Raw genomic sequence first — 26318 nt, forward strand, 5'->3', positions numbered from 1 at the left:
TCTCAAACTCCCCCACTTAAAACTGAAGTGCCTGGAGGCTATTGATTGGTGTTTAATAGCACTCTACACCAGCAGCCTTTTCTTCATCATTACACTAGATTTTTATACTTCAGTATAAACGTCTCTTAAGTGTTTCCCTCGACCAGCAGTCTGAGGATCATAGAATAGCATTTACAAAAAAAAAGAAAAAACTCCAGAGTCAAAGGCACAGAAAAATACCACTGCATTGTACTAAGATACTTTCCCCCTCTTCCTAAAAAACAATATAAATCCAACCAGTACAATAAAAGGACCTAGAAAAAGTAGGAATGTAGTCAGATAACAAATGAATTAATGTTTGGGAAACAAAGCTGATAATACTGTACTTTGGGAGACAAAGACAAAACACAGTTCTTGGATGGGGAAAAAGAAACACAGAGACCTCTTCAAATAACTTCTCTTTATTGTGAGCAATAATCCATAGGGGGCAATGGAGCTTATATGAGAGGCATCTGAAGAAACGCACAGTGAGAAACCAAAGTAATGGTGCCTCTGCATATTATTTTTGAGAGACTTGAGCCAGATTTTTTTTTTTTCCTTACATCTCATCACCTAAACAGTTCAGGCATGAGGCATTGGTAAAATCAGAGATTTTGTGATTCACAGAGATACGTGATACTGCAGTGAATGATTATTTTAATCTATTTTAAACTCATACCTTGAGGAAAAAAGCATTTGAAGGGGTTTAGAGACTACAGACTTGAGGCTGGGAACATACTTTGTCTGTTTCTGGCTGATGTGCACAGCTGTACATGCTGGCAGTCAGCTGTTTTTCCACATGAGTTTTGGTTTTAGGTGATCATATGAGTGCCTGACAGGCAAAGTCATCAACACATTTTCAATTTATTACTTTTATATTGCAAAACAGTGTTTTGTAAAAATGGAGATGCTGATGAAAAGATCTATTTCTATTCCACTTTTCATCCCATTGAAAAATAAAAAGAATAATTAAAAAAAAAATAAAAAGGAGGGGGGAAATGGAAGTTCCTCTGCACAGGTTTTGTCTGACAGAAAAGAATACACACAGGTACTGCCATGTTCTAGGACTGCCTTAATTGTTAGTTTTATACAGTTGTTTTAGAAGCCATCATTCCAAACCCAAATTACTTGAGGGGAACACTCACGATAACATCTCCTAGAAAGAAAAGTGAAAAGAACTGATTAGAAGGATGAAGAAAGTTAGCAGTTACGAGAATCTGAAAAGTCTAAATATTTTACAAAATCTAAGTAACTAAAGAAGAGCTGGTAAGAATCTACAAGTATCTGAAAATTTGAATTCCCAAAGGTTTGAAGAATAACACAGCTTGGTATCAGGCTGCAAAAATTATGTTAAATTAGGGGAGATCATACAAGTCTAAATTTCCTGAAACTCAATCCAAAATGTGCTTGAACAGTGAGATTGTTTCAAATACAAAATACTTTCTAAAAGAACTAGACAAATTATATGGATTACAGCACTTCTAAGAAAGGGAGTAGAGTACTAGAATTAAGTATATTGAAGATGGTGAATATACTATTCCTCATCTTTACACGTTGACCTTGTTTCTGTGTTCAGAAACCATATATAGAGTTGTTGAGTTGGTCAATAAACTAATCCAGTCATCAATAAAGCACACCTTCTTGTTTATTAATATGTGATTAAAAATATATATGATAAAAAGATATCGACTGAGCAGAGTTTGGGTGACAAGAACAATTATAGCTTCAAGCCTAATCAGTACATGAGCTGTTTAACCCAGTGAAAGTCAATAGTCTATTTCTGAACAATTACACGTTTTGTTTTAAATAAAGTATTTTGATTTTGCTAGTGCTCTCATTTTCTCTTCATGACTTAGATGTGTACACAGAAGCAGAAAGAAACAGCTGCAAACTAAATCACCCAGTATAATTCCACTTTATGGTCCTTGTATGATAAAGTTGTAAATAAGCAGCGAATAGGTTTTATTTTATTTGTAACTTGCTAGCCACAAATAAATCAAGCTCAGAATAACTATGTCTCTCTTTTCAGTTGTATTACTAGTTAAACAGGTCTTAATCATATTTCTATAATATTCTAATTTACTTATTCTTACAGATTTCTGTTGTCATTTTAAGCTAAAGTCATAATTTTACTGCATTCAAAGTACTCAATTCTGATTTCATTAAAGAAGTTTCTTAAACCTAATAAGAAGTTATAATAAAAAGCCATTTAATTCCTCCTTGAGTGATCATTAGCTTTTACAAACTTTTTTCACATCTCAGTGCACCTTCACTCCAAAGCAGTATTCCACAGAGCTCAATGTCTGATGAAAAGATGATAGCAACACAGTAAAGTTTGAACTGGGTGCATCTTTAAACATCAAAATATTCCAGTGTAGTGGGTGTTCAGTAGAAACTGGGAGCTGGTGAATGGTCAGACATTCCTGAGCGAGAACACAGGGTCACTGGCTTGTCCCCACAATGTTAAAAATTAACTGTGGGCCCAAAGCAAGCAGCATCAAATGTCTGGGCTATCCACAAGCAGAACTTTTAGCGGTTTTAGCACTGGCTTGTTGTGTCAACATTCAAAAGTCAGTTAAATCAATGGTACTGCCCAAAGTGTTTGCAAGTTGTAAATCTTTAAGTGCCAGATCAGAAAGTTCCTTATCTTTTCTTTAACTATCATGTTCATCAAGTGCTTGTACTGTTATCATTTCCACAGATATTTTTCCTACCTGCTAATCATGTCATGCTCTTAAGTCCTTTGTGGAATAGAATGATGAACACTTTGGGAAGAAAATCTTTTGCATTAAAGCTAACACAGTTCCATCATCTATTCTTCTCAAATGCATTTTTTTAGGTGAATGTAAAATTCACCTTGTTGTTGATTGCTGCTATAGAGAAAGTTGTTTAATAAGGAAAAGCAAATGAACTGAAAGAGAAACCTCCGGTTGTGCTCACACAGCCTCGAAAGTTCTGGTTTTTTGGAAATCAATGCTGACAATAAACACTCTTTTCTGAGTACCTTCATATTAATATATCAGTTCCGATCCAACAGTAAGTAAAAGTCGATCGCTTTTCCCCTGACTGAAGCAAGAGTCATTGTTTAACTCTCAGAAACCAGACTAAGTCCTCCAGGAGGTAATTTCCACTTGATTACAGTGTAGTTCCACTATTTTTCCTAGATATGTCTGATTCTGGCTAGTGCAGGAGGTGGCACACTGGTGTAGGTGGACCATTGGTACAATCCAGCATGTACCTCCTGGTCAACAAGAAAAGTTTTCTTTTGGGCAGGGGAAAACGTTCTGATGTCTTGTGAAAGAACACTCACAGGGTCAGCTTTGGTTTATTTTGGATGGTGATGTCTCAAACACAGAGAATGCTTGTCCAGCAGTTGAGTGGTTCCCAGCTGAAATATTTCCTCTTTAAATAGATGGTAGAGTCAGTGCCTCAGAAGTATGTGTGAGGATGTGCCCCGAAAGACAAATCAGGTCATCTAAGATAAGAGTCTTGCCCCAAGTTGCCTTTAGGAGAACACAATTCTGTAGCTACAGCGTGGAGCTTAGGGAAGTCAGCCCTAGCAGCCTGACCACCTGCAGAGCTCACAGGTCATAACATCTCCGCAGAAGGAGCCAAGTACCATAGGAAAGATCTGAATCTCTTTTAATCTATGGCACTGATATATCTCAGCAATTCCCAATACATTCTAATCTGGAGAAAGAGTTGGGTTTGATATCCATCTCTTTCAAGATAAATGAGAGTTTCTAAATCAAGGGTGGGGAAGATATAAATATGCAGGCAAGAAAAATTATTCCTGAAGAGAGGATCCACTGCACTTTCAGATTAATAGGTGTCTCCCACCACAATAGCATACTGCCAAACAGTAAAAAAGAGACTCTGGGAGGTAAATTTATTAGGCTAAAAATCTATTTTTCTGAGTTTAAACTTACCCATCTGCTTATCTTCAAACAGACTCTGAACACAGCATTGCTGATAATACCCTTTGTTCCAGTCTGTTACTTGATTTAGTCGCATGTTTAAAAATATTAGTACATTTAAGAATGTTGGTACATTTATGACTCTAATTAAATATGTATACTAGGGATCTTTATTCTTCCGCTAAATAAAACGGGAGTTTAATCCATTTTGGATTTCATTTCTTTGTAATGCACTTCTTCAGCTTTTTAAATTAAAACCCTAGCATTAACTGTACAATTCTCAGTATTTAGGAAAAGCTGACCTGCATTTTGATGATGCAAATGCCCAAGGTGTGTTGATTTATTAGGAAGGTGAATTGAAATAAATGTGTAGTTACTCAAAAAAACCATATTTTTCAGGTGTAGATAACAGCAATAAAATCATTAAAATAGGATACTGTTGAGGATTTGTATGATGGCTGGGAAGTAATTTCTATTTTTATTTATCTTAGCACTCTTACTTATCCGTGTGTTTGATCTTCAGCATCAGCCCCTCCGTGCGATTCTATACCTTCATCATCATCATCGCTCATTTTGTCCATGCAGAAGATGGAGGCATACTGAGCTTTCTACAGACTGCTGTCCAGACTCTCATATCCTGTATGGGACAGAACATCAGTATGCCTGTTGCAACGAAAGCACGCATCTGCTTTTACACTAGTTCCCGTTCGATAGTGAGAGTTCAAATATACGGAATTTTCATTTTAATTATTGTCAAAGCATTTTGTCATGAATACTTAGTTTAAAAACTACTCTGTCTTTTGAAGGGAGAGCTAAACTAATCTGCAAACTTAGCAAGGGTCACAAATTATATCTGCCAGGTCTCAAGCACTTACCACTTCTCTGGTGTCACAACTAAGCCTCTGTATGCTCCTCATTCACATCAAAGTGGAGTAACCATGACAAAAAAAAAAAAACGGGGGGGGCACAGGATGGGACCAAAACCACCCCATGACAGTAGTTTAACAGTGTAGATCTCCTTGGCAAGTTGAACTTGGTGAGAGACTGGCACTGATCTGCCTTTAGGGAGGCTGACTCTTGCCTAATTTCTGTCTGTGCCTTTGCAAACCTTCACTGGAGCAAACTACTAGGGCCACACAGCAGGTCCAGAATATCTTCATCATTTTAAATTTACTTCCCCAGACAACTCTGCTTTTCACCTTCTATTTGTTGGTGATATGGGTGATTGAGCGGGGAGTTTTTGAATGACGACTGTGACAAAGATGGACCAGCCACTGCTAGTAAGAATAGGCATCCTCATATCCAGAAAATTAGAATAAACTTCTCTTACTTCTCTCTATGTATTTGTGCTAGGAGTGTCCAAGTCAGTTATATCATCAGTGTATTTATGAATAAAACCTTTGCCTTTGAACAGCTACCTATGAAATATTGCAGTGCTATTGCAATGAGTCTTAATCTTTTACTCAAATGATTTATTGTGGCGCCTATTGTTGTTTTGGAGCCTTCCGAGATACAGAGATACACTCAGATTACTGTACATCAAAGTAGGTGCATACTTTTATATAGTAATCTATTCATTCATGATTGAGATATAGTCACCTCAGGGGTGGGATGATATAGGATTATCATCACAAGCAATAGTAAAGCTTTATTGACATGAATACTAGATCTTTGACTTGGTCAGATACGCTGAGAAAAGCTTCTTTTTTTTTTTTTCCTTATTCTATTATTATTGGCCATGGTGAGAGGAATCAGGCTCTGCAAAAAGGCTGATAATGTAGGGTATATAAATACAGCAGTGAATATACTGTTTTCCATCAACATGACTTTCACACTACATCATGAAATTGCTTTAGCTTTATTAATGTTGCTCAATGGAGATGCGGATGTCACATCTAAAACTTTTGTCTCTGATACAAAAACGTTTGCTGTTATCTGGGTCAAAATCAGTTCCTAAGCAGCCAGATGGCCACTCTCACATTACATAATTGAGATTATATTAGTTGTTCTGTCTTATATATTGGTATAAAAATGATGGACTTGGAAGTATACGTTGCTTTGTTACTAAATCCAGGCACAGTACCTAATACCAATGGGAAAAAGACAGAGGGCCTGTTCCCTAGCAGGTCTGCTCTGTTATGCTTGGTTTTGAAATAAGCTGCCTCTTTTATGCACTGGGTACTTCACATATTTGAGGTCTCTAGAAAGAATTAAGCAATTTAATCTAAAACATTTTGATTAAGCCTGTAGTTTGTTAAGAGAAGCAGAAAGTTAGGCTCTGGTGGTAAAAGCGATGCTGAAGAGGTCCTTGCTTAGAGGAAATGGCACTTATTTGTTACAAGTTACTACTCAAAATAATGGTGACTGCTGATTGCATCAGGACTCCTGAAGCTATCTTTATACTGCGCTCTCATACAGTCTCAGTGTTCCTAAAAACTGGATCCATTTTCTCTTTTTACATTTGCATTTATTTATCCCATTTGTTCAAGCTATTACAGGTACAATTTTCCAATGCCACCGTGGTTATTTCTGGGCATAAAAAGTGATGATGAACTGCAGGTTTATTCTGAATGAGGATCTGTTGTGAAGCAAAGTAGGAATAGAAAATTATTGTCTCACTTACTGTCTTGGATCAGTGGACGAATTTTAATCCATGGCTAAGCAGACAGGCTGTTTCAGTGAGTGCAGCGACTGCTTGACTGCAGGCCAAGGATTCTCCGACTGAGGTCAGGATCACATGCCTGGTGATGGCACTTCCTATCTCTATGAGTAAAAGCGAGAGCGATGCTGCAGGTCCTCTGTATCGTAACACAGGCAACAGAACTTCAAAAGTTCAAGAGTGGTTTTTTTCCTGTTTGTTCAAATCCAGACCCACGCAGGGCAATCTGGGTTCCTAATGGTAAAACCATCCCCCTAAAACCATTTGAAGATTTTAGTCCAGTTCCCAATAAATAGGTGCCAGTATTACCAACTAAATAAGCAATTGAATATGTGCTAATTGAGAAAAAAGGTCAGAGGGTACTTGGACTTTCCAGTTCAGTCACCCCTTTTCTATTATGCCTAACTTTGGTAGAACAGAGGTGTTACCTGTGTTGTACCTGATCAGCAGATAAGCCAAAATGCTGCCTAAAAGCTATCAACCTGCTACCTTTCATAAGCACTCAACTCCTTAAAAATAATAATTTAAAAAACCCATTTGTTAAAATAAGTGAGGTATCACTAATACCCCTAAACTTGCAGTGGGGATGAATGAAATGAAAAATGAAGGAGTGAAAATTGGTAAGGAATGAAAAATCAAAGAAGCGATGCAAAAGCCTGTGTTTTAATGGAAATTAAAAAGAAGAGCAAGAAATTAGGCAGGGGATAAACCTTGTGTAGCCATATCATATTTTACACATAGACACATGCACACACAAATGGAAAGAGCATTACAGGCTCTATGAACTTTTAAAGCCAGTAGGAAGTGAGAGAAAGCAAGCTAATCACACTGCTCAGTACCAATCCCTCCTGCAGATGCTTTACCACACAGCTTCTAATCACACCATCACGTACTTGGAGATGCTCAAGAATTTTTCAGGAAAAACTGTCTTCCTCCAAATTCAGACTATGTAATACAAAAATGTTAGCTCTGAAGCAATTGTAAGGACATTAAAATCAAAGACTGCAGTAACCGAAGGCAAGTTGCTGTTGCGTGCACCTGAAATGGAAGTGTCCCAGATACAAGTGCTTTCACCAGTAGAGACGTGCACTTTGGTGTCCTCTGGGTCAGCACCTTATTTCCATGTTCTCTGATAACCTGGGCTTGTTCCTCTCCTTTTTGCTCCCTCTCCTTCCTCTATTTCATGAATAACTTTACAAAGCCTTTGTTTCATCCACTCTTGTGCAATGGTATATGAATGCAGTTTGACAGGGCAGGGGGACTGTTCTGCTTGATCTTCACGAGCCCTCCTTCGGCATTCAGAGCAGTACATGGGCAAAGCTTCAGGAGTTAGTTTCCACTGTTAAGCTTACCTATATGGGACTGTAGGTTTTATTTGGGGCACACAAATCCTAACCTGAACCCAACACTGTTGTCCTTTTCCTGTTTCTCCCACCACCACACTGTAGTATCTGGGTACTTAGCAAGCATATTTTATAGCCTGGAAGAAGGGATTGAAATTGAAGGGATGAGATCATCCTATCTTTTTTAATAGAACTGTATGCCAAAAAAATTATATTAAAGTAAAAAATGCCTACTAATTTTGGGTATCCAATTAGAGACTTTGTCTACTTAATTTTTCAACCCATTTGGCATTCTGCATCACTTGGTGTAGAAAATGCACGGTCCCATGGACTTTGTCTGAGGTAATGAGACTTCAGCCTACCAGACCCCAAAATTTCAAGATGGGCCCTCATAATATGAAAAATCTCAGTTAATCATTACCTCTTGAGGCAACTTCCCTCACATTGTAGAAGCTCTGAGGTAAAAGGGGAACGAAAGCAAACTCAGCAGGCAAAATTCAGCTATCACCTTGCCACAAAGCCCTGCTTTCTCTTCTTGTAATTCTCTATCTCATACGTGAACCATACCCAACTCTGTGACAAATTATACAGGAATCTAGTGAACAAAAACAGTGAATAAAAACTACAAAGTTCTGATCTCTCCCCAGAGGAAGGGTACCTTGCAGGGTTTCGTTTCTGCTTCAGGAAATTTGTGGAATAAAATCTGTGTGCTCATGTATCGTAATGTATGGAGACTGAATCAAGGTGCTCCGAAACCCTCAGATTAGTCATTTCCTTAACATCCCAGTGCCTGATGTTGTGTCTAGTGTTGAATATATAACATGTTTCCTTAGTTCAGTGGCAACACAGAAAAAAAAATAATTAAAAAAATGTTTTGAATCAGCTTGGAAACACTTCTCTTGAAGGTCATTTAATTCTTTTTTAGCATCCAAAAGAAGACTCTATTACAAATAAAAAGCAATAATGATGCAGCTGAACTGCATCAGTTAAAAATAGTGAAATAAAACATTTTGACTTTCAGAATGTCTACCATGTTTCAAATGAAATTCAGCCCAGCCACTCCGGACATCCTGCAATTACGCATCCTTGCTCTTGGCTGACAATGTTAGTTGGTTTTGCTATCCTTGCCCTTCTATCGCCCCTCCAGGCTCTTAAACCAAACGGTTTCTCTCTGCTTTCTCTGCACAACCTCTGTGTCTCCTTACCTAATCAGTCCCAGGCTCCTACCTCCGAACACCAGTCCCAGTTTTTCTCTCTGGACTGCTTGGCTGCTTCTATCGCCTCTCTGTCACAGGCTGGAATTTTTTTTTTCCTCCCCATCGTATTCATGCAGAGACCTTTCTTCTTGACACAACCTTCAAATCGTTTGGAGCTTAGAAAAGATAGGATTCCTACCTCTCAGATTCTGCGCCAAAGCTCAGACTCATGGGGAAAATTTGGAGGTGGGGATTAAAGGGGAAATCTAGCCTCGCCGCTGTATCCTTAAGCTTCTGTTTGCAGAGAGGGCCAATCTTTAGCAATTCCTTTTTCCTGCTGGAATAAAATAAATCATTACTGAGAGTGTGTTCATGACAAAATTTCTAATATTTACAAGTTAGTCACATTTGGATACATTTTCAGACAGAGAGGGAAAGGCATATTTTAAATAAAAAAGGTCACATTTTGAGTCTGTGCTTCAAAGCCTGAGGGCAGCAGAGCATTTCAAAGGAAAAAGTTTCCATTTTTTTAGTACGAGCAAAACTGTTTATTTTTCCATAACCTTGTTCTTGGAAATGGACAAATTGTTTTGGCAGGTATTTTCAAAATAATCTGGCCGGTACAGACGGTCAGCATATCAGTTTTCAGCCTAAGTGATGATGTTTTTTCTAAAGCTACATGCAGCAGAAAATATGGGCTCTGCTGAGAAATGTTTGCCAAGCCCAGTACAGGCAATGGCAGCACATCCACCTTAGAATATTGTCACAGATTACGTCCTCTGAGGATTTCCAATTTTTTTTAAACATCAATTGCCTCGTGGAAAGGCAATAGGGTCAGTGTCTGTTACTTCCCTTGTTTAGAGGCAGAGAAACTAAAATAGGAGGAAAGGAGAAAAAATCAGGGATAGAATCCAAAAATCCTGATCTGATTCTTAGCCCCCCATTTATGCCCCCTTGCTGCCGCTTCTGAGGGGTGTTATTTGTGCCATGGCCCTCCGGTCTGGAGTACTGCAGGTATTCTTTACACTGACACATGTCAGAGAGAACATCCCTTGCGTAATTTCTGTGATTTAACTCTCTGTAATTGAAAGCTTGGGAGGGCTGTAAGAGAGGGCAGAGCAGGTGCAGGAGATACCTGTAAATAATTCAGCTAAGAAAAAGCAGCCTCCCACATTCAGATTGTATGAGTACGCTGGCACAGTATGAAAAAAAAATTTCACATATTTCTGAGGTGTCTGATGCAACTCAGGGGCAAGGCCCTATGGAAAAGAGAGGTGCAAGGGGGAGAGCTGCAGGAGGGCTACACGGCAGCAGAGCAGTTGGCTGGTGTGATGGGTTGCTTGATAGCCACTGCCTTTGCTCTTGCTCCAAGTACCCTGGCTGGGGTGAACCCCAGCGAAGGCACAAGCCAGAGACACCGGAGGCCTGAGGTAGACAAGCTGCATAGAAGTTCATGCCACTGTCTGGCTCACTTAGGAGAGTAAGGAACACAGTTAACAGTAAGTGATGAGATAGCCCCATGCAGACCAAGAACCTCTGCTAAAAGCCACCCCAGCAGCGATAACAAATTTCTTAGCTTAAACTGCAGCCCTCTTCAGGGGAAAAGGAAAAAAAAAAAAAAAAAAAAAAAAAAAGAAAGAATTGCCAAATCAAACTGCTGACTCCTTTTTTCTTATCAAAACACCACAGCATACATCTTAACAGTCAAGTAAATCAAATGCAGGACCAGCTGGAACTGGCCAGCTCTTGACCCTCCCTTGATATCAGGTGTGTGCTGCACTTCTCTGGCAGATTAATTTATGATCTCAAGTAACTCAGAGCACCTAAAACTTTCAGTACGGCTGTTAAGATGCGGCTGAAGGTTTTCTTTGGAAAGTATCGCTGCTAGAAAAAAAGTTGGAGGTCTTCCCGATCGACAGAGACACTCCCCTACTGATGTCAGTGACTTTGTTCCCTCTAGTTCTCTTTATTTTTAAGCTCACCCATAATGTGGCTATGGCACAAAATTCAGCGGCATGGCCAAAGCCTGGCTGCATGCATCTGAGCCACTGTCAGTCCCCTTCTGCATGTGGAGCTTCCTCCTGGGGGGGATTTGGAAGTGTTTATGGAAATGCATCCCTAAAGAAACCTTTCAGCTCACGGAAAAAACTGGGGAAGGTCCAGGAGAGTGTGTGCAGAGCATGCCGAGTCAGGAGCAGCTCTCAGGCAGCTCTACCTGCCGTGTGCGATCGGCAGCAGCTCCAGGAGCGTGCCTGCGTGGGTGATCAATATAACCTATTGCGAAAGAAAGCCTCGGTGTTTCTGGGGGGGGAAGAGATTTAGAAAGAAGTTCTTTAATTATTACCTGCAGAGAAGTTAAAGTGTAACTCAGTAGTAACATACTGCAGTCCCTGGGGGGGGGGGGGGGGGGAAGTCAGGCATCTAACCTGCCTGAAGTCTGCGTGAAAACTAAAAAAAAAAAACAAACAAAAAAACCCCAAAAAACTAATGTAAAACATAGAATGAATTTAAAAGGGAAGGGCAAAGAGAGAGAAACGCAAAGCATGGGCAAGGCAGAAGCAGAGAGGAAAGGAGTTCATCTTCCAGGCCCTGACCTCGCTTGGCGCCGGGGAGCCGCGGGCAGGCTGCGGAGCTGCAGCACCCACGCGTGATCCTGTGCTCCCCCCCCCGCTGGTGCTGGTAAGGCACCTCCCGTGGAGCGCGAACCTCCCGCCTGCCCCCACGGCCTCCGCTCGCCCCCGCCGCCCCCGGGGCGGCTGCGCGGGTGGCCCCGGCCCGCGGCGGGCGGTGCTGAACCCCGGCGCTGCCCGCGCATCTCCCGGCCCCTGCGCAGAGCACCTCCTCCCTACAAGGGGGAGCAGAGCCCCGCGGCTGCCAGGGTCACGCCGATCCGGCGGGGTATGCATAGGTATAACGCATATGTTATTTTTTTGAGGGAGTTTGCTTCCTCGGCAGGTCAACGTGTTAATTAAAAGTTGGTCCAGATTGGTCGCTTGCAGTCCCAGGTGCGCGATTAACACATAAGGAAATTATTCTTTTTTTAAGATAGCAGAATGTATAAAACTCAGTAGAAACCCCATCGCCTCCTTACTATTAACTAGCAGTCGCGCAGAGAAAATCATTAGAGAGATAATTAAATATGGGTCTATTTTTGAAGAGTGTCCTGCAAAATAGCCCCAAAAAATGATGTAGTAATTTGATTTTTTTTTTTCCTTTGGCACTACAGGTGCTAGCTATGTTTTCCCTTCATCTCCCACACCATGTATATTAAACAGGGAGGGAACATTGCTCTACCGTCGGTGATGACCCCAGACTTCGCTAGAATGTTTCGCTCCTCGGTGTAAAATTGCGAAGTGGGTCTCTGTCTAAAATTCACTATATTGGTTTTTATAATTACCTCGTGGTCTAAACTTTTTCGCAACCCATTTCTTAAAGGAAAAAAAAAAGGGGGGGGGGGGGGGGAGGGCGAGGAAAAAAAAGAAGGAAACAAACTTCGCTGTCACCGTATGAACATTTCTGTTTGTCTCAAGCCAGGCTTTCAGGAACTTTGCCTGGATCGCGTGCTGCGTTGCTGCGGTCGCCCTGCTGAGGCGTGCGGTTGCCCCGGCTGCCCGCCCCGCTGCAGCCCGGCCCGGCTCTGCGCAGGCCGCTGCCGCTGCCCACCGCCCGTACCCACCCACCCCACTCCCCGTACCGCCCCCCCGCCCCGTACCGGCCCTGGGCGCTGGCCCTGCCTTCGCGGGAGCGCGTTGCCCGCACCGCGCCGCGCCGCACCGGGTGGCTTCGGCTTCGCACCCGGGGTGTGATGTGCCAGATTTCAGCGGAGAACTAAATAACTCCTAATGGTATTTATCGCAGGGGAAAAAAAAAAAAAAAAAAAAAAAAGAACATAACAAACAAGACCAGACCGCGCCAGGCCGCCGAGATTTTACTCTTTCCTCCGGAATTTTTTTTTCCGCTCCCAGTAAAACACAGTTCACGGTTCTGCTTTGCCCCCGTGCCAGGCTGACCTCAGTCACTCCGGGACAATAAGCAGCGGCCGGAGCCCAGCACCGGGCGGAGGCAGCCCGCGGAGCGGCGCGGAAAGCTCGCAGCCGCCAGCCCGACCTCCGCACCGCACCGCACACCGCGGGGCGGGCAGCACCGCCGCTTCAGCCCGGCCCGGGCCTCGCTGTTCCTAGGGGCGTCCGTGGCTTTTTTTTTTTTTTTTTCCCCTTTCTCTCTCCTCTGTCGGATACCGAAGGTGAATAATGAAATCCCTTTGCGGATAGTTTATGAGCCATGAGATTGGAAACGTGTATGGGCAGAGCGGCGCGCCGGGCTGAGCATCACTCGGGAGCCGGGCGGCGGAGCGGCTGCGGCGCGCAGGGAGCGCGGGGCTGCGCGGGGCCGCGGTCGCCGCTCCCGGGAGCCGCCGGGGATGCGGTGCGGGCCGTCCCCGCCGCGCACGGGCTGCGCGCTGCCCCCCGGGCAGGACTATAGGAAGGAGGGCGATTCGACTGGGGGGGGCTGGGGGGGGGGTTGCCTGCGGTGCGCAAAGCGCGCGCGCTGCCTGTGGGGGCTCCGTGCGCGTCCCCGCGCCGCGGCCAGGCAGCGCGTGGGGGGCCCGCGGGCTGCACAAAGGCGGCGGGGGCGGGGGGCGGGGGGGGGGCTCAGCGACGGCCGCCTCCGCGGAGTGGAATGGGCCGAGCGCGGGGCGACTTTTAGGGCTGGTTCGGGGACAAGGGGGGGGTTGCGGGGCGCGGCAAGCGGCTTCGCAAAGGTGCTACAAGCCGCTGTCCTGGGCGTTTTTGCGGCAGGTCACGTATGCGTGGACGGGGCAGAGGCAGGCGGGAGCGGGGCCGCTGCCCCCCCGCCCCCCCGGCGCACGTCTGGGCGGCACTGGCGCCTTTACAGGAGCGGACGTGTCACAGAACGTCCGTGCCACGGGGTGTCTGAGGGCACCGCCACCTCCCTGCCGCAAAAACAAAACACTCATCAACTCCGCTCAGTGTATGCCATCGAGCAAAGTCGCCGCGGCGCGAACTGGCACCATCTGTCCTGCCATTCTGGGAGACACAGATATATTTCTTTAGACAGGTCAGCAGATCTTCCCCGGCCAGCCCTGTCAGGTACCTGTCAGGGGAGAAAACCTCTTCATAGTTGCCGCGGTAGGGTCCTTATCAGTGGCAGCTCCTCCGCTGACAGGGACCCAGCCTTAAGCCTCCCGCACATCAATGTCCCCCGGAGACAGGGAACTGTCGCTCCCAGGGAAGGCCAAAGCTGCCGGCGCCGCTCAGCCCCTTAACAAAAAGCGGGAGGGGGGGGAGGGCGGGGGGGAGCCGGCCCCGAGGGCGCTTTCCCAGGTGCTGCCCGAGGGCGGCAGGCTGGGCGCTGGGGCGGGGGGCTGCCCCCGGCGGCCCGGCTGTGGGCGGCACTCCCGGCCGAGCCGTCCGACCGGCCCCGCTGCCGCTCCCCTCCCGCGGCGGCGGCTGCTGCGCGCCCAGGGGCCGCGGGGCGTGCGGTGGGCGCCGGGCGGGGAGCGGGGGCCGCGCAGCCGCGTGTTCACGGGGCTTTGCTCTCGAGTGGGCCCGTGGCTGCCCCAGAGCCCCAGGCAAGCACTTCACCCTGGTAACTCGGACCTGCTTTCTTTCTCTTCCCCCGCTTGTCTTCAAAGTGCGGGCACGCTCAGGGAAGCCTGCCTGCCCGCCTCCTTCACTTCCACCCGGCACCGCGTGGATCCCCCACCCCCACCCCACCAAAAAAAACCCAACCAAACCACCACCAGCAAAAAAAACACAACCACCCTCACCCACCCCCCGCAAACGCACCGTGTTTCCAACTTGGAGTTAAAGTCGGTGCTAATCCGGGTCAGTTCCTGCCCCTGGCTGGGAAGGCAGGGAGGGAGGATGTAACGTATAGCTCGGGGGGGATGGGGGGGGGAGGAACAAAAACAACCCCCAAAATAAGCAAACAAACAAAAATCTCGCGCACGATCACAATAAAGTGAAAATCCTTTCTACACACCCACAACTTTAGCTCTGTCTGCTGCCTGGGGGGGTTTAATCTTGCAAAGAGAAAGGGGGGCTCCCTGCGCAAAATTACGCCTTCTCCTCTCATTTGTTAGCTGATTCCATCAAAAAGTTCGCTATTTATAGGCTACACACACGAACCTGGAGTAATACAAACCCTCCCGTGCTGTTCCCCTCGCAAAGTGGCCGGTCCTGAAGCATCTGATCGGGTTTGTGTGTGTGTGTGCGTGCGTGAGCGAGCGAGAGAGAGACACACAGAGAGCGCTACCATCAAAAAGGGGAAAGAAGAGCTCAAGCTGAGAGACTTATTAATTGCTAAGAGCTGCTCTGCCACCAGCCATGTGAGTACCTAACAATGATCACCTTTTGCACAGATGGTCAGCGATCAGGCACAGACACTTTCTGTCCTTTTCTTCCTCCCTCCCCTTTCTTATTTTTTTTATTCCCCTCCTGTCTCCCTCTCTCCCACCCACCTTTTTTTTTTTTTCCCCTTCTTTTTAGTTTGAGTTTGCACGGCTTATTCCTCCCGAAGAGGAGGAATGAAACGTGGGCGAGCGCGGGGGAGAAAATGTGCCGGCGAAGAGGAAGGAAGGAAGGAGTGGTGGAGGGAGAGGAGGAGGGTTTGTTAAGCGATCGCCTTGTCCCCCGAGTCCGAGCCGGCTGGGAATTAGTAACAGCGAGATAACGGAGATTGTATCCCTCCCTCTTCCTCCGCTCTGCTTTTCCTGGAGCGCTCAGACCCCCTGACGATTATTACTCTGGGATCAGCGCGGGTAACAAGCTGTATTCATCAAACCCCACTTAGGGGAATTGAAAAGGAAATATTTTAAAAAATAATAATAATAAAAAAAAGGAGAGCGGGGATAAGGGGGTTTGATCGCTCCGCGTACAGCAGTACTGGCCGCCAGCCGCCAGCCGGCTGTGCAGGCAGGTAGAAAGAGCCGGGAGAGCAGCCCGGTCCCTCGGGCTGTGCGTGCGATTTTGGGGACGGGGGAGCGCCCCTTCCCCGGCGCGGACGGCAGCGCGGCCCCCGCACACTGCTGCTGCGCCCCTGCCCCCCCCCCCCGCCCCGGGCTGCGCCCCTGCCCCCCGCCTGCGCCCTGCGCCCCTCAGGCAGCCCCGGCCCGCGGCGCGGTGCGTGGAGCCGAGCCCCACGCAGCGGGCAGGGCACGGCTCCGCACGTGGGTCTAAGAAATTGCACAGTTGGTTCCGGAGCGGGGGAAAATGAAATCTGTAATAGGCAACGTGGCTCTGGAAAAGGTAGGTGTCCTGGTTTGTGGAGGAATGCAGGGCTGGGAGACTCTTCGCGTGGAAAGGAGGGGTGTGGGCAGAGAAGGCGAATTTGCTTCCAGCATGGAGAGGCGCTTTTCCAAAGCAGCACTTGAGCTCCAATCACACACTCTCAGGTTAGCGTAGCATTAAATTAACAGGGTCGGGGTTATCCAGGGCATTATACTGTGTGCCCGGGATGTAACCTCTGCTCATTTATACACAAAGAAGAGGGAGAGACGGAGTTACACCTGGAAAGCCAAAGAGCACGGTGAGTTATCGGTATTTGTTCCTCTCCCTCACATGCCTGTGAACAAAGTTCAAAGGCAACCGGTGCGTGCCCGGGTCCGCCGGAGCCCACTCCTCCCCCCAGGGGCTGCAGCGCAGCCGCGCCTGGTGCCGGGACCTCCACCACGGCCCCCCGGAGCCGAGCCCCCGCAAAAGAGCCAGGAGAACTCGCGGTATCTTGGTTATAACTTTGCTGCTTTACGGGGAGGGGGGGGGGAGGAAGAAAAAAAAAAGGAATAAAAGAAAAGTGACTTGGACGCAGCGCTATTTATAGGTGGCAGTAAAGCCTCCTTTTCAATAAGCAGCCGTGGAAAAGAAGCGTCAGAAAACCGGCTGCTGTATTGATTCAAGGTGCCGGCCGGTCAGAGCCCTGCTAGCCAGGCTGGACCTACAAAGTCACGGCTCCTCTCGGGTTAGGCGGCGAGAGCAGGAATAGGCTCCGCGTTTTGCTGACCACTGGCTTGGACACGAGTCAGTTCCCCAGCACAGGTATAGGGCACAGGAGTGTGAGGTGGAAGACTTTCCCCTTTTCTTTCAGACACACACACACAATACAGGGCACCCGCAGGGCTGAAAGTGGGCCAGGGCTACACGGTAGGTATCAGATCACACAAAGCAGAGGAAAGAAATCCAGTTAAAAATACATTAGTTGAAATCAGAGGACGAGCTTGATTTTTTTTTTTTTCTTTTAAACAAAGGTGCACGTTAGAACAAGCTGGAAGCACTTTGTGCCTGACGGGAGCCCCCACGCCCATTGGAAATAAAGCAAGGAGCTTGCTCTTTCTTTGCATCTTTTAAACCTTGTTTTAATTAGAATTGCTAAAGTAGGACACCACGGTGGAAGATGTTTTCAAGTATCCACCTACCTTTCTGCTGTAAGCAGAATTGCTGCCTGCTAAATTGCTTGAAACGCAAAATTCTGCCCCACCCCCAGCTTGTTTTGGCACCTACTCACCCTTTCCCCCCCCCCCCCCCCCCCCGAAATTGCAATCGCTTGTGAAAGGTTACTCCATTAGAAGGAAAAGAGAAACCCCAAACAACCAGCAGTAATGAGATGAGTGGACGCCGAGAGCCTCTCTTTGCTCTGTACAGCAGAAAAGGGTTTGGACAGAAAGCGTCCCTCAAAACTAAAGCCTTTTTTGGTTTGTTGGGTTTTTTGTTTGTGTTTTGTTTTTTTTTAAGTCCCAAATGGGGCGTATCCTTACCCTTCTCCTTTAATTTATTTGATTAAATCATAACAAAAACAGACTCATCCCCTTCTGCGAAACCTTTTACGTGGAAGGCAAGCAGTTGGCTTTAGCTCACTACGGGCACCGGCTGGGCTCAGGCTGTGCTCCCGTTCGCGGGCAGCGTTTCACGCAAACGCGTGTTACAGCTGTACCTCACGCTCCTCACCTGCAAGCCTCAGGCTTGCAAACTGGTTATCTCCTTCCCCACTTGTCTCTGATTTCGCTAAGGAGGGCTGCCCGTGGCAGGGGCTTGCGGGACGAGGGGGCTCTGTCCCGCGGGGGGTGGTGCAGAGGGCGCCCGGCCCGGTTTATGCTCGGCACCGCTTCTGCACCGCACCCCGCCTCCGCACCGCGCCCGCTGCCCCACTCCGCTCCCGGTTAAGGGCTAGATTAATTTCGCCTTCATGAAAGTGAGGTTCTATTAGCTCGCTTCTAGTTTAAATTAAAAAAAAAAAAAAAAGAGAGAAAGAAAGAAAAAACCCCAAACCCTCCTAAAAGTTTGTTGGGTAAAGCTCGAATTTTCTTCTCTTATTGCTCAAATGAAGAACCGCGTCAATTAACTCCAATTTGGAAACGCCTGCCCGAGAAGAATAATGGTAATTCCCCGTCCTTCTCTGAAAGGTGGCTGCCGCATGGCATTTAGCGCGTGTGGCCCTGGTAACCCGCTGACACGGTGGCTCCCCTGCCCGCCCCCCCGCCGCCCTCGGCTCTCCCACCCCCTTGGCTTCGCCCCGGGGCCAGGCAGCCGCGCCGGGCGCCGCTCCCGCCTTCTGGGGGTGCCCCCGGCGCCCCCTGCCCTGCCAGAGCCCCCCGCCCCCTGCCCGCAGCCACCCGGGGCTTAACACCTTGGCTGGGCTCTCACAGCCAGCACAGCACGGTCACCGTGGGAAAAGAGTTACTTGCCCCCCGATAAGAGGGCAGGGGCCGCGTAGCAACAGGTAACGCGGGCACCTGCAGTTTTTCAAGGGCATTTAACTGCTGACAGAGGGAGCAGGAGGTTTGCGGAAGGGTCGCATTCGGTAAGAGGGGGTGTGAGAGGAGAGGAGCATCTAAAAAATGGTCCTTAGTGGCACTTTAACAAAAGTTTAACGTTGCTGTGAGGGCGACAGGACCTCTGTAGCTAAACGGGAAGGCTGCCTTGCCTCGGCGTCTTGCTCGCTGGTTTCTCGTGGTCCCCAGGAGCCCCGACAGCCGCCCCCTGGAGCGGCCCCGGCCCTGGGACGCGCGGGGCCGGGCACGTGTTGCGCTCCGGGGGAGCGGGACGACCCCTGCCTCTGCGGGGACCCGCCGAGGATGCTCCGGGCGCCCGGTGCGGGGCTGGGGCAGGGGGAGGGTACGGCTGCGTGGCGGGGGGGAGCGGGACAGCCCCCCCTCTCTCCCCGACTTATTTCATCGTTGCTTTTGAGGGCACGGCAGGAGCGAGCGCTTCGCGGCCGGGCACAAACCAGACCTGAGCAAGCCCTCGCAGGGTGTGTGCGGGGTTGTCTGTGTGTGGAAGGGGGGCTCATGGCCAGGGCAGGGGACCCACGGCCACCCGGGGGCCGGGACGCCCCGCGGGGGTCCCCCGCTGCGGCAGCCGCAGGAGCCGTTGCGGGGCGGGCAGGGCTGCCCCTGGGGCACGGCGCGCGGGGAGGGTCCCTGGGCTGACCCGAACGGGGGGAGCTCTCCCCTCCCCCCCTTCCCCTCCCCGGCTCTTTGTTCTTTGCCCCTTTGTTCTCCCTTTCCTCGGCGTTTGCCCTAAGTTTCCCGGGGGGTTGGAGGTGCGGAGGAAAGTTGCTGAAAGCTGAGGAATTACAGTAAGTGGATGCCGGAGCAGGGACAAGAGGCGGGGGGCCCTTCTCGGGCTACGAGCCGTTCCCCAAATCCCGTGGCTTTGTCTGCCCTCGCCGGGGGCCGGCGAGCCGCGCTGCAGCGGGCCGTGCTGCTGCTGGGGCACAGGGGACAGGGGGCTCCCGTGGCCACCGCGCACCCCTGGGGACCATGCACCCCCTCCTCCAGGGGAAAGCATCCCGGTGGGCAGCTGTCCCTACCGGCCTTTCTGGTGGGAAAGGGGAAAAAAACCCCGTAATAATCGCTGAACATACTGTAATGAGACGAGGCTGTAGGTCACGGAGAGGATTTCTGAATGTTCGATTTTAGGGCACGTGTATTGGTTTGAGTTGCACAAACCCAGCATGGATTTGGCTTCATGGCTTTATTTTCGGTGGTTTTCCTGCTGGCGTGGCAGGGCTCTGGTGAAGTGTCAGGAGTTAAACAAGTTGGTGTTTACTTTCAAAGCAGATGGAATATCCTCACAGAGCAATGGCGCAGCTTAAAAGGCAGCTTTAGCATGGCTAATGGGAGATTGCAGCATGGTTTGGTATTGACAAATGGAACACAGCTTCCTTCGAAAAGGAAAACCTCTTCGGTCGGTTCAATATGTACAGCCTTATCCTGTCTTTATTAATCGTAATTAAATGCTAAAGAACTAAAGCTTGTTTTACCTTTCACTAAGAAATCACTGAACTTTGCAAGTACCAGTTAGCACAGAATTCTTCCCTCTCCCCCGATATATTAAAGTAGGAAAACATTTGGGTGAGTTAGGTATTAGGAAAGGTGATGTAAAAGGAAGTTTTAGTCTGGTGCATGGGAGCAGGCCACAACAGGTTACAGACAGAGCCAGGTTTGAGTCCCAAACTCCAGCAGACTTCCCTGACAGCTACGCTCCCACCTTTGTAACTGAGGATATAATGGATGAATGTAGCACTTCGGCGTGTTAAAAAGCTGCTTGAATGTAATTCTCATATTTCTTGTAATCAAGACAATGCCCATATATAAAAACAGTAAATATTTATGTAGGGATCATATAAAATTATTTTTTAGAAACGATTATATTCCACAGTACTTTGTATTACATTAAAAAGGCTAAAACTGTTTATTATGGTGAGACAAATTTCCAGAATTTCTATACACTTTTCTGATATGAAACAAAACAAAGTTGAGAAATAAGGTGACATGAGCTAGGAGTTGACTAAATCAGTTTTAGATCGGGGGTTTGTCAATGTGCATATGCTAATAGGGATCATACCATTCTTCTGGCAGATGTTAAACCCCAGGATTGATTTTTCAAATGAAACAGGTTTTGATTTGAGGTGATGTGGGGTCTGTTCTTCTGGCTTTGTTTTTTCCCGATGCTGAGGGGATACAATCCCAGTGAGAAGTCTGGGAACCTTGCAACTGGAAAATACCAGCTTTAGGTATTTCAAGCTGGAAACTGAAACACAGAATCTGTCCTTGAAAACTTTGACCTTTATTATTTAGGAGTGTCGTTCACAGTTGAATGTAATGATAGGTCACTAGCAAAGTAGAGAAAGATACGGGCGTCGTGTTGGATGCTTTGGTGATAGTTCGATTTTCTAGCTGAGTATGTCTCTGCACACAAGTCTACTAGCTTATTGCTTAAATCCAGAGGTCGGCTGCGTTACTTACTATTCTGTTTATATCTCAGTGCTCATAATGTGTTGCTGCAATATCCAGCTAAAAATGTTCAATGCCATTTACAACAAGGAATCTGCCTTAAGCAATACTATAATCAGTAATAGCTAATGTTACCGAGAGCAACAGTTTCAACAAATGACTTGCCGCCACAGGAGTTAACAAAGGTACAGCTGTAATTGTGTTCAGAACTAAATAAAAGCAGCTATCGAAGAGGAAAAATATAAATTTAATTGGAAAAATGGATCTTACACAATGCTGTGTGCCATCAATAACGGTTGCTTCTGTCTCGGTAATGGTGACAATTAGAGGGCCAAGCCATGTTAGTGGGTACTTGTTCAAACAGAGGGTTTCTGCAGCATAAGAAAAATTAATTTCTGACTGAAAAGCATCCACTGAAGAAAAGGTGGTTGCATTTATCCACATGTCAATTAATCTTCCCCTTTTGCTCGTGCTTTTTACTGGCATACATAGATTTCCTTTCAATAGATGAGAAACTTATATATATCTTTTAAAAAACAGACAACCCCCTGCTACTTCCCTTGGAGGCTCTGACGTTGAATACAAGTTACTAAGTATTGCACTGGATTTCAGAGGGCAAATCTAAATATACAAAAATGGCTTGGGATTTTGTTGTCTTGGCTTTTGGAGCAGGGGACAAAAGTACTGAACTGAAGTAGTTCGCTAAGCTACCGAGTTTAAATGAGATGTCAGGCAAGACCTTTTACCTCTGATTTTTTATCACCTTTGTCTGTTGATAAACGCTTGGAGCAAATGAGAGGAAAACAACCCTAACATTGCTTTAATTTTTACTTTCCTCGCACTTGTTGTTATATCTAAGCAGCTCTGAACAGCATCGGTGCAGAGGAATATGGTATAAAATCAGAGCAAGGAGGAAATTAAAAATGAGCACTCTGTGCTTTATAATAGATACCTTTAGGCACAGGTGTGAATAAATACTGATTCGTTTATACAGTTCTTAAATGGAAAAGCCTTAAGTTTACAACAAAGATAAACAGTGTGTCGTGGTGCATTTAGCAGATGCTGGTGTGCTAACTTTAGGAAAATGGAGAGTAGCAGTCCCCTCGACATCCCTGCAGAAAATTAGATCTTGCCAGAAAGGAGAGCATATAACCATAGCAGTTATGTTGAGAATGGATGGTTAACAGCTTTAATACTGTATTTATTTTATTAGTTTACCTCAGTCTTAATAAATCTAAAAGATTTTTTCTTATAAATGCCCATGTTTTATTCTATAGGTATATACTTAATAAAACTAAAAAAGCCTTCAGAATAATGCAAATCTCGGGCTTTTGAACGTTGTTTGCAAGGGCCTTTACGTGCTTACTACGTGTGTAAAATTACCACTAACAGTAATAAGTAGTGGTACATGTTGGCTAAGATACAGTTGCTGAATAAATAGCAATTATTTAGATTGGTGGCTTTTGGGGCATTTTTTACTGTTATGTCTTGTATAGAGAGACCCAGAGCCCATTTCATCATGCAGGTTTAGGAGTACACTTAGGGTCTTGACAGAATGTAGTCAATACATTTGCAACAAAAACTGATGATAATGATGTGTTCCCAAGTATTCCATCTGTTTTGAAATTTGTCATAGCTAGTGAATAGTACAGTAGTAATAAACTTAGAAATTACTTCCCCATATTTATATTCTGTCACAAAAGGCTTCTTATTCGAAGCACAAGAATAAGTATTTATCTCTGTTTTCTTAGTGACTCATGACCCCAAGGTACAGCACTGGCATAATACATGCAATGTCCCTCCCTCAAAATACTTGCAAGAATAATATGTTATTGCCTATTTTTTCGAACATAAATCGGTAATGTGTGACTTTGGCTCTAAGCACAGAGGGAGAAAAGGTGATAAATCAATAAAAGTTCATTTTAAGGAACTGATTAAGATAAAGGCTCCGTTCTGTTTCTGTTGCAGTTAATGCCAAGACTCCCGTGACTTTGAATAGCTTCCTCTTACTGTTTGGGTTGTGGAAATGCTCAGAAATCCCAGCCAGTGTTTTGGTTTTGTTGTGCAGAAACACATACGAGTAATATAGTCGTCTTTGTTGAAGGCTACAGTTACAGGCCCAAATTTTTTTTGTATAATAGTTTTGTATTTCTTATCACATATTAGTAGGTTCTACGCCACACCCTCCCTCCCCCCTGGAATCAGTTAACCAAATCCATAAGCAGCGTATTTGATATTTTGTGTTTAACTTTTTCAAACCCTCATCCAAATACAGGATAACAATGATTTGGGTTTTTTTTTTTTTGTTTCACTTGTATCAAATACAAATCCTTACGCTGGTGTCAGTCTTGGGAAGCTGCCAAAGAACTGTTGCTAAGTTTAATGTCCATTAATGACGACTGTTAAAATGAGTGAGGAACTTGCACATTTTCTTCCAGTTAGGAAAATGTTCACACAGAACTGAACTAGGTAATTCTGTGTGTATGTTTATCAGTCAATGCTTACTGAACAAATTAGATCGGTATTTAACATCTTTTTTTTTTTTTTTTTTCCTTATTCATATTTTTATATTCACAAAAGCGAGGCATCTAAAATATGCTTGAAATTTAAAAACGTAGAACTTTAAACAAGGAATGAAAATAGTGCAGACTTCTGAATTATAAGTTAGAAAAATCTTTCTGTTTCTAGCTAGGATTTTCTCTGAATAATTGTCTTCCCTTCTCCCTCTCTGTTTATCTTGTCTGCTTGAAAAATGTTGGAAGTAGTATGTATTTTAGTGGGATACAGCATAGTGACTCCTCCATGTTCAAAGGATGCTTGGAGCTCTTCATATGATATCTTTGCATCAGTAGAAAGCATTAAATATTTTTATGCAGATTGAATCTTTTACGTATGGCGAAAAATACAGTAATCCAGTGAGGGTTTCCACTGATACATGGAAATCAAAAGATTTTACAGCTGTACACATACATATACTGCTATTGACATCAGGTACTTCTGGGGTAGGTGGTAGTGGTGTATTCAGGGAAGAAACAGAAATAAATGGAGCTTATACTTCTAAATTGGGTGATACCAGCTTCTCTTGTACACTCAGTAGATAAATTTGTACTTTTATGGTTTTCCTTTTCTTATGTGTTATAACATCTTTCCAACGGAATAAGTGAGATATCTATCCATCTATGACACACATATAGATCTATGTGTTTGTGTGTGTATATATATATCACATCACAGCCAGGGAAAAATTTACTCAAGTAGACAAACTTGCTTTATGCCACATAAAAGAGGAACTTTCTGGGTCAGAAGCGGGCTGTATTGGTAGAATGAAGAAATTACTGAAACTGTAGTATCCCCCCTTCCTTAAGCATAACTCCGTTTATGTAAGGAAGGATCACCAGCAGTAGACCCATGTTAAGTGAGAGTGACCATAGTAACTGAATTATTTCTCAGTTTCTTTACCCATTGCCTAGCAAATAAATTTTCATCAATATGTCAAAATAAATATTCCTTAGGAGGAAAAACAGGCAAATAGATTCAACCTTTAAATGCTGGGGGGTTGGGGCATTTTTGATAGATTTTTTTTGTTTCATAGCAAGCAGCATTTGTAGAAAAATACTCAAAGCTGGGGGGAAAATAACTTAGGGACTATGATGGGACTGGCACAGATCTTTCTTGAACTGGTAGAAGATGCAGACTTGTCACGGGGTGTTAATATCTTCAGAATCACATTGAAGTTCACCTGATCTGTAAGTTTGGCATCGCATCCACTAAAATCACTGAGATTCATGTTCCACAGCCTGGAGCTTCTGTAACCACACCTAACTTTTAAGAGTGGCTCATTTTGACATTATAGTTCAAAATGTTTGGGTAACCCAGGCATGGTAAGCCTGTGATTGATTATAATACTTGATGCTTAATGAGTGAATTTGATCTTTTCATCCAAGGGGTATCAAATACATAAGCCCTACTTTCACACCTAAAGCCTTACTTTTCATACTTTCATAAGCCTGTTTCATATGGCAACTGAGGCACGGAGAGAGAAGTGACTCTCCTAAGCCCAGGTTCCCAATGTTATGTTGGTGATGGATTTAGGAATACAGAGCAGGCTGCATGCACCTGCTGCATACACGTTGTAGCCTCATAAAGCCCATGCATTTTACGATGCCTTCACATACTACTAAAACCTTGTTCCAACTGTTTCCTCGAGAGCTTTGTGACACACTTTCATTTAGTGGCAACTGCAACGGTTCATTCATCAAATGTCTATAAAGCTTATACCTTATGGTCACCCATATGAGGACTGGAAGACTTTGTCTTTCCAGTACCCACATAACTTCTTGAATGTTAACTCCTGTATTGGTGTGTATAACAGTGGAATTACCTGAAATGGGCTGCAATTGCTCTTGCATAGCAATTTGTTGCACTGAGGCCACGGGGAGGAAAACTAGCACCCTGTGCATCCTCTGCAGCAGCACAAAGCTGAGAGAGAAAAAACGAGGTGTAGTGGAAACTAGTGAAGGGTCTTTTTTGCTGGACTTGTACCTAAAGAATTGTTCCAAGAAGCAGCATATACTGCTGGAAAAGAAAAAATAGTTTCTGGATGTTAGCTCTGGGAAGCCCTGGTAACTTAGACAGCAATGGGGTATCCTATGCATACACGTAGGAATTGTAGAGCAACAGCCTCCTAACAACTGGAAATTAATACACCAGTCTCTTAAAAGTCATTAATCATATGAAAGAGGAGGGAGAAAAAAAATTGTCAGGCAAAATCCTGTATCCTACCATGCATCTGGCTGTCACAAGTAAGGTTTAGGAATATGGTTTTACATTAACAGCTATTAAAATAATTACTGTGGCCATGCTTTCTCTTTCGCTGTAGTCTTAACTGAACACCCCTGTCCCAAGGGCTCAGAGCAGGGGCTGAGATGGCTG

At 45.5% G+C, this 26318-nt stretch overlaps 1 protein-coding gene and 1 long non-coding RNA gene across 20 annotated transcripts in view; one reads left to right on the plus strand and one right to left on the minus strand.

Annotated features, from left to right (window-relative positions):
* Positions 1 to 424: 424 nt before the first annotated feature.
* Positions 425 to 15374, minus strand: LOC130157539 (uncharacterized). Of its 10 annotated transcripts, none has more exons than XR_008824932.1 (5): positions 15286 to 15374; positions 9333 to 9470; positions 6559 to 6698; positions 4436 to 4572; positions 425 to 1174 (listed from the first exon to the last, which is right to left on the minus strand). It is a non-coding gene; the product is annotated as an uncharacterized LOC130157539 (long non-coding RNA). The 10 variants fall into 10 exon arrangements; XR_008824927.1 differs by lacking the exon at positions 15286 to 15374 and adding an exon at positions 14944 to 15259; XR_008824930.1 differs by lacking the exon at positions 15286 to 15374 and adding an exon at positions 14249 to 14420.
* ESRRG (estrogen related receptor gamma) overlaps positions 15364 to 26318 on the plus strand; it is a 408522-nt gene continuing 397567 nt past the window's right edge. Inside the window, exon 1 of one of the 10 annotated variants that reach the window (XM_056357274.1) lies at positions 15364 to 15485. Coding sequence is in view for 1 of the 10 variants with exons in the window: in XM_056357252.1 (XP_056213227.1) it covers positions 15484 to 15485 (2 nt within the window). In the remaining 9 variants the exon portion in view is untranslated. Of the gene's footprint in view, positions 15486 to 16385; positions 16405 to 16607; positions 16685 to 16854; positions 16875 to 18849; positions 18869 to 26318 lie in introns of those variants that run through there. The other 9 variants (XM_056357252.1, XM_056357267.1, XM_056357261.1 and 6 more) reach the window with 9 other exon arrangements.

Source organism: Falco biarmicus, chromosome 12 (assembly GCF_023638135.1).
Source record: "Falco biarmicus isolate bFalBia1 chromosome 12, bFalBia1.pri, whole genome shotgun sequence".
NCBI classification, from domain to species: domain Eukaryota; kingdom Metazoa; phylum Chordata; class Aves; order Falconiformes; family Falconidae; genus Falco; species Falco biarmicus.